This window comes from Octopus bimaculoides, chromosome 7 (genome assembly GCF_001194135.2).
Source record: "Octopus bimaculoides isolate UCB-OBI-ISO-001 chromosome 7, ASM119413v2, whole genome shotgun sequence".
In the NCBI taxonomy this organism is placed as follows: domain Eukaryota; kingdom Metazoa; phylum Mollusca; class Cephalopoda; order Octopoda; family Octopodidae; genus Octopus; species Octopus bimaculoides.
This window is the reverse complement of record NC_068987.1, coordinates 23,786,662-23,795,554: the sequence shown is the minus strand read 5'-3', so window position 1 is coordinate 23,795,554 and position 8,893 is coordinate 23,786,662. Positions and strand designations below refer to the sequence as shown.

Sequence of the window (8,893 nt, the reverse complement as noted above, 5' to 3'; positions counted from 1 at the left end):
TTTGTTTGTAGTTATCTTAATAATAGTCTTTGATGAGTTCTCTCCTGAGTAGATACCCTACCTCTTACCAGCTTACCCCTTCAGAGAATTATGTCACCCCTTCTGCTACTTTCGTAATTGTCCTACTCACAGTTCATAGATTTTATCCATATTTGTTTGTCTGTGTAAAATAGGTAGGTACTCTCTTCTCCTCTTCCAAATAAATTGTAGACCTATCATTCTTGTAAGGTGTTTAAATACAAAAAATAAAACTTCTCTGAGCTTTTGTGTGTGAAACTGGTCTGTATAGACTAAATAGGTGAAAGTGTATGATTTATTGCTGTCTTCTTAGAATTTCTATTGTTGGCAAGATTGTCTTTCCAATGAGACACTTGACTCATTTCTTCAAGATAAACTTCTGGTAGTTTTGATAATCTGATTGATTGGGTTATTATATCTACTCTTTGATCCTTCATCTGATTAAATTACATTCTATATTCTCTGTATTGATCTATGTCTGGGTGGATTATAAATTAATGTTATGATTGCTTCAACTTCAACTGCTTCACTGATCTACCATTTAATCCATCTCTGTCTTCCACATCGATCCACTACTTATTCTGTCTCTATTCTTTATATTGATCTACCATTTAACCTGTCTCTATCCTCTACACTGATCTATCATTTAATCCATCTCCCTTCTTTATATTGACAACCCATTGATCGGTCTACAGGTTTATCCTCTATCCTGACCCACCATCTGATCAGTCTCTACCCTCTGTAATGATCTACTATTTGATCAGTCCTCTAACTAATACATTGATTCCCCCCATCTAATCATTTACTGTCCTTGTCATTGGTTCTTCCTTTTTTTTTCCTATCCACTCACCGCTCGTTGATTCTTTGTTTATTCATCTTACTGTTTCTTCAATTGAAAATTACTTTCTAGAAAAATCTATTCAGATTGTTGGTGCAGTTTTCCTGCTAATCAAGTGTAAATTCAATATTGTAAAGTTTAATCCTTCTTCCTTTCTGCTGGACTCCATAACTACCAATAAAGTTAGTTGTACAGCTTAGAAACCTTTACACTTTCAAGGAAACCTCCCTTGCTCTAAATGCAAGAGAGGGTTTGGGTCATTGTTTCAAGTTTGCATCTTGTTGCTGTTGTTATTGTTGGTGTTGTTGTTCAATAGTTGCTCTAGTGGGGCAGGCTCTGGCATGCCTTATTGAGGTTATTGTACTAGGATAGCCTTAGCACCTTCTGATGGTGTAGACTATGTATGACACAGCAATATCTCTTTCTTAATCAACAGGAAACAGTTTGTAAAAAAAACAAAATGCATTTTTATTCTCATGTGTATATAAATATATAATTTCATTTGAAGTTTAATGTTATCATTATCATTAAGATGGTGAGCTGGCAGAATCATTAGTGTGTCAAGCAAACTGCTTAGCAACATTTCTTCCAGCTCTTTACATTCTGAGTTCAAATCCTGCCGAAGTCAACTTTGCATTTCATCCTTTCAGGCTGAATAAAATAAAGTAACAGTCAAGTACTGGGGTTGATGTAATTGACTTACCTGCTTCCCTCAAAATTGCTGGCCTTGTGCCAAAATTAGAAAGAATTATTACTATTATCATTATCATTAACAGTATACATTTTGAGACATTTCATCAGTCATTGCTTATATTTCACCATTTATAGGTGTTGCTAACCATGTTGTACATCGTTAACTCATCATTCAGGATGTTACTAACATACCACCATTGTAGATGTTGCTAATACTTCACTCCACTCATTGACAAAACTCCATCATTCTAACTAAAACTGCTAACACTTTAATATGTTATACATCACTAACACTCATTCATGATATTGTTATTGTACCACCATTTTTGTCTTTGGTAACTCATTACCACCCCTGTTGATTCACATTTCATAGATGTCACTGTTTCATTTCCTATTGTCTAACATGGATTTCACATTATCAAACATAACATTTCATCTGTAATATAAACTGTTTCATTCATGTCACATGCATTTCACATTCCTTTACATCAGTGCTTCTCTCGTAGCCATATCACCTTACATAGATAGTGCTCATGTGTCATTAATAACACCTTACATAGATGGTGCTCATGTCTCATTTTATATTCCCTTGAATAGACAACATTCAAATCCCAAAACCATCCCTTTATGTAGATAACACAAATATTTAGAAACATCATAGTGCAAGAGATACTGGGCCACTAACTAATAGATCAATAGTTAAAATCTGCTGTTTTGCCAGTGTTTCATTGTGTTTCTCACCAGAACATTATTCTACATTGTCTCAGTTTTGTGACTGTGTTAGGAATAGGTAGGTACCAGATCATTGTGTGTGTGTGTTACTTTATGCAATAGACCAGCATTCTCTCCAGAGTAAAATTCATCTCTCATCTGTTTTACTCCATGGAACTTGAGATTAGCAACAAGCCCTAGAAGACATTTATACTTTCTACACATCTCAGTGAGTAACGGGTACCTTTTCTTGTGGTACATGATGCTAACTCTCTGCACAGTATGATATAGTACCCCCACCACATTCAGTTTTTCATTTTCAGCCCTCACTCCTACATCTCTACCATTTCATACATAACTACATTACCATAAGATAGGAGTAACTCTAGAAATACTTCTAGGATTTATTGAGCAGAAATTCTTCCATTTGTCATTGATGCATATGCATGTAAACACACACACACACACACACACACTAATACAAACATTTACTCTCTTGCTCACACATTCACACTGTTTTATTCTTCAAAAATTAATAAGATAAATGTTAGGGATTGATGGAATCAGGTATATCGTTGAAGTCTACTCCGCCATGACCATTCTGGTGACTAGTCTCATTTAAACTCATCCCTTTCCAAATTGATTTACATGCACAGACACATATATGCACGAGTAATATCACAGTGTGTGTGTGTGTGTGTATGTATATATTATATATCTTTATTTACTGCTATTTCATTACCAGAAAGTATGTCATCTTCCCGGCGCAACAGTCACAGCATGGCATCAAATGGTGGCTCTGAGTCCAACAGTCCTCCTGACAGTCCATTTAGTAGCCAAAACCAAATAAACTGTATTAACCACCATCCACAAGGTATGTTGTTCTTCTTTTTCTTGTGCACACTCTTTGTGTGTGTTTAAATGCTACTGTACAGTTTTGAATGCGTTATAATCCTTTAGCATCCCCGACATTATCTATGACTGTTTATTCTTTGTCTTTCCTCTCACCTTCTCTTCATTTGTCTAACCATGATCCATTTTATATTTTGAATTCTCTTTTTTATTTTTCCTCTGAAACAAACAACAGTAAATTTATATGTTCTCTTTCCCGTTGAACAGATGAAGGACGTAGAGGGATGTCTAACATGTATAAGTTAGTAACGCCACCACCCCCTATATACTCCAGTGACTCTAGTCTTGATGCCTGCAGTGATGAAATGCTGTATGTGGCAGGGGGCACACCAGAATCAGCGACACGACAACCATCACGCCTACAGCAACCAGGTCGACCAACCTCACCATTAGTTAGTAACCTGAAACAACCAAACAATGTTCGTAGAGGATCTTCACCTATCAGAAGTAATCTTCCACAACCAGGATCTATGTCTGCTCGTAGATCAATACCAAGGCCATCTTCTGCACCACGCTCTAGTTTACCAGCTCCCAGAAGGTGTGTTATTTTTCGTCTTGCTTTCCATTATATCTAACCCTTACCAGAATAGTCTGTGTATTTCACAAACATACATTCACAACTAAGGATACAACAGAGTTTTAGATATCTTTACCTGAAATTTTGGAACAGATGATTTTACAGTGTAAAGTCTAACCCAGTCATGGGAAACCTTTTCCAAGAAGCCAGCCACATAAGGCATGGCTCATCATCAGTTGAGCAATACAGCTAAACAAAAATTCAAGGTGATTTTTTGTTAGGCATACCATTCAGAAAGTCTTACAAACCACATGTGACCTGCAGTTTGCCCATATTGGTCTGACCCTTAATTATTCTGTTTAACCCAGATCTGCCCTGATTATAGGTGTTCAGGCCAGGACATGCAGTTTTTTCAGATGTATTTGTGACTAGATTGTCTAGTGTGTCCTTGCTTCTTTTAAAACGATATGAACAGCACTTGCCTGCTATTTCTAGTAACTTCAATGACCATGTTGTGGTCCCCAAATTGGCTAGTATAGTCATCTGGTGGAATCTTGTTTCTTGATACTGGTGACTATTTAGAAGGTTGTTCATTATTCTGAATGGCATCTATTTTGTTTAAGTAGAGTGACAGAAACAGTTATGTGACTGGTTTAAAAGTGCACAAGTTTTGGATATTGATAGCTATGGTAACCATTTAGCTGTTCTACATCCATGCCTCCATGCACATATTTAACCCTTCCGATATCAATCTGCTGGAGACTGCAACTGGTTCTACAATTCAACTTTCTTGTTTCAAAATTATCTCAATTAAGACTGCCCATCAAAATTCATTGTTAATTTATGTTCGAAACACTAGCTTTATAATGACAAAATTATTTTACTAAGTTCTGTATTATTTAAAAATTTAATTGAACCAAAAGCAGTATATTTCAACAAAAAAATAATAACAAAAGGATTAAAGCAAGTACATAGACATATAACTTTGCTGGTTTATGAGCTTTAGTTTATTTCTGTTTTGTGTTTCCAGACCTGTAATGTCTTAAGATGAGAACATTTCGTTAAACATCTGTTTCAAAGTCCAGTAGAGGAAGTTATGAGTACAAATCCCTAGACCTTGCTTTATGGAAGTGGCTCTTTACTTAGATATAAACATTCTGATAGAATACTGTAACAAGATTATCTCTAGCTATGCCTGATATGACCAGATTGTCGATAGATCATTTGAAATATCTTTCTGCATACATACATTACTTCTAGCAACATTTCTTCTGTTAGGCAAATTTGTCCTGGATACCTAACTCCAATTTGTCTTTATATATTTATTTACTTAGTGATTGTTCTCAACTCACTAAGCAAAATAATACTTGAGCAAGTTACTGTGAGGTTATGCTTCAACAGAGGATACCTAATAAGGCTCAAACATGTTTGGAGTTGTCTTTTGTGGAAAATGGGGAAAATCTTTTTATTACTTAATATTGTGTTTGTCACTACATGTTTTATTGTACTTCTGCTGTTTATACTTTTTGATACCAACCTGCCTCAGATCAGCTCTGATTTAATAACAAAAAGTTTCTAGTTTAATTATACAATGTCTCTTGTTTAATTATACAAAATTTCTACTTTAATTAATCAACACCTCTGCTTGAATGACACAAAATTTGATTTAATTATACAAATTATCTGCTTTAATCAATGACTGTGGTTTGATTATACAGAGTATTTGGTTTAATGATGCAAAGCCTCTAATTTTAAAATGTTCATATTTAAATTTAAACTTCTCATTATAATTTCATTTAAAAGCATTCAGTGATGTTATGTTCCAAACAAGACCTTAATTATGTTTCAAATAAGACTCAGTTATTTTATTAAATTGCTCCAAATTCTTAATTATTTTGAAAATTAATTCAAACAGTGTATTTCATTAGAAATATGGTCCAGTGATTAAATATGCTTTCACCTACTTCAGTAAGTCTCTATGACTACTGGATTCCTTTAACTTTGATTCTCTTCATTCTGATCATTTAAAAAAAAAAATATTTTTTTCTTACTTTGTTTTTGCCTAGATCTGGAATTCCATTTAAACCTCAAGAAAAGCCACCAACTTCTGCAATAACATCTCCAGGGTATGATGACAGCTGGAAAGAGGGATGTTTCTAATGGATTATTCAGTTACAGTCACTGTGCAAAATAAAAGCTCATGTAACATACACAATCACATATACACACACACACATATTAAGCTTGGAGTATTACACTCTGAGTATTCCTCTCACTTTATTCACAAAGAGTGTTTTCTCATAATGAAGTGACACTGCCACCACAGTTATTCTCACCACCAGCACTTGGACCCTTTCTATTACTCCTGTCTTACAGGTCTTGTGTAAAGTGGTACATTTATAATCAAACTGGTTAGATGATCCTGTGTAAGACTAACCCCTGCTACTGTTTGTAGAATGGATTGGATGTTAGGAAAGGCTGTGAGAGGTACACTAGCAGCTTGTGGTTAACTCTGACACATCTAAACATCAAAACTGGTTTCAGTCGGATCATTCACTCAATCAGTTTATTTCATTCTCTCTTTCAATGATACTTTGTCCATTTTCTTAGCTTTTCAGGCTGTCCTGCTCATAGTTAAGAATCAACACATCTCCACTTACATGTATAGCTCAGATGAGCTGCTGGTTTACATGCAAAAATTGCACATGTATGCATGTGTATGTATATATATATATATATATATATGTGCGTGCACACACACACACACACACAGAGTAGTATGAAAGACAGTTAATTTGTCTACAATTTATTGCCTGCATTACAGAACACTGTTGTATTGTGAATGCCACTTTTTCTCTAGTAGTGACCCTCAGATATCTATTTCTCCTGTAAGTACCTACTGAATTATATTATTTCCATTGTATACATATTCTATCTGTAACAGATTAACTTCTCAATATTTGACAATAGCAGACATATTCTAAACAATAACAAGTGTCCATACATGTACTAATTTTCTGTTACACAACTAATTTGCTGTAATTTACTATGGTTGCTCTTAAAGCCTGCCATCCCAATCCACCCCAAACTCAGTGCATGGCTTCACTGTTTGAACCCAACCAGCCTTGGTGTCCCCACTTGACCTAAAATAGATTTTCTGGATATTTTCTTAACATTTCAGTGTGGTCACTTGTGTGTGTCTGTGATTTAATGATTAGTATGGTCAATTCTTCATTTAACAATGTTCACACTTTTAAGATAGAATGATAGGACAAAGCCAGTGTGACTGGGTGGTTGGCACTCCACTGCTACACTAACTGGTTGGACACTCCATTGCTACATTAGTAACAAACATGACACTAATACTACTGACAGACATGCCATTATCATTACAGATGTTAGATAATTAAAATCTTGGTGGTGGAAAATTTAATGTCTGTTCAGTTATAAACTTGCATCTGGCACATGTTGGTCACATTGACATTTAAAATTGTGAAGTAGCAGTCACTGAGTGTCAGATGTATGTCTGTCTGTGGTATGTAGGGTGTAAAAGTCAGTTGACTGACCTTGTTTAGGTCTAACATGTCTTCCTTAACTTCCACCTATCAGTTTATTTACATCAAATGCTCTTCATGGAATAACAATCAACATCTTCATCTGACTTTCAAATCTTTATATTTTACTGCAATGGTGAAAGAAAAAAATTCAAAAGTTATTTTTTTGCTTTTTCTTTTCAATTTAAGAGATTATTTTAACTGAAACTATTTTTCAATTATTTAATCGTATGTGGTTGAGCAACAATATAATCTTGACAAGTATCTCATCTCTGAAACACACATAGGAAGCAAGCAAAGTTTTAGAGCTTTTTTTTTCTTCCTCTTTTTTGTCGGTTTTTACAATTGTTTATCCTTGTTAGTGGAAATGTTTTGTTTATTTTTAAATATTTTAACCTTGAAAGGCAATGCTCCAGCATGGCCTTACTTGTGGCCAACAAACTAAAAGTAAACTGTTATTAGAGCAAATCTCTTTTCTACCGAATGCCTTTTGTATATGTAAACACTCAAACTTCTTGCCAAACAGTCAGGCTGAAAATAAATGGTTTGCCTTAATCTAGGAACACAATGCTGTAGCTGTTGTGAGGTTTGATTTTTTATTTTTGGCATTCTGGTCAGGAGTTCAAATCATAACTAGAACTTAGGAAGAGAATAATGCTAGAAATAGATTGTGGTCAGCACCACAGTTACCCCCCTATTTATTGTTTTCTCTTTGCAGAAACAGTAACATTTGTAACTTATTTCTCCTATCCCCTTCTCTCTTTCTAGTCATAATTTCATTGTATTGCCTTTAAAATTGGAACCCAATTTTTATAGACGGGTGGTGGGGAGAGAAAAACTAATTTAATTTAACGTTACTGCTGTATTTTGTCATTTTGGTGAAGGAAAGGAAATCTTTAAGCTCCTAGCTTTAATGGAATATTTGTACGAAATGTTAACTGACTGAAAGTGAGGGCTCCTATGTGTCAACTTTGATAACAATGAAGACAACTAAGTGGTAGGGCTGGAGGGCCACCACAACAATAGTGGGAAACAGACCAAGAAGCCTGTATTATGACCTGCCCTCTCGTACTGTTGAGCAGATGACTTAAACATTTTGAGGGAACTTATGAGCAATTTTTGTAATTAACATAACAAAATAAGTATGTAATATATATATAATTAAAAAAAAAAAATGGTTCATCATCAGATAGGAAATATTTCTTTTCTACTATTTTCTTCAATATGTCTTAGATTTTGTGAGATTCCAATGTGGCTGTTGTCTCGGAAAGAAAAATCAAAAGCCAAGAAAGCTTGTCTTCAGCAGACACTGGTGATTGCCACCAGGGTTGGAAGACAATGCTTGGATGTGATTTTTTTTAGCCTTAATCAATCAAATCCAATCAATCAATCAATGTATTTTGACAATTAGTGTGTGTGTGTATGTGTGTGGTGGGGAGAGTAATAATAGACACAACAAAAACTGTGTGGTATCATATTAACTACTCTGTACCTACCATACCATTAACCTCAATTCTTTCAAGAGGTAAAAAAAAAAACCTACAAAACGAAAACAAACAAAAAATAAACAAGTGACAGTATGTTCCTCTTTTTTTTTCTTTCAATATTTTTTTTTTCTAAGTTATAATAAAATATTGCTATAAAAAAAAA

At 34.6% G+C, this 8,893-nt stretch overlaps 1 protein-coding gene across 3 annotated transcripts in view; it reads left to right on the top strand.

Moving 5' to 3' along the window:
• Nucleotides 1–8,893, top strand: part of LOC106880912 (SLAIN motif-containing protein 2) — a 99,836-nt gene extending 90,943 nt beyond the window's left edge. For all 3 annotated transcript variants that reach the window (XM_014931079.2, XM_014931077.2, XM_014931078.2), the window contains 3 exons: nt 3,006–3,134; nt 3,380–3,710; nt 5,756–8,893. In XM_014931079.2, the coding sequence (XP_014786565.1) occupies nt 3,006–3,134; nt 3,380–3,710; nt 5,756–5,849 (554 nt within the window). In that variant the 3' untranslated portion in view covers nt 5,850–8,893. The remainder of the gene's footprint in view (nt 1–3,005; nt 3,135–3,379; nt 3,711–5,755) is intronic.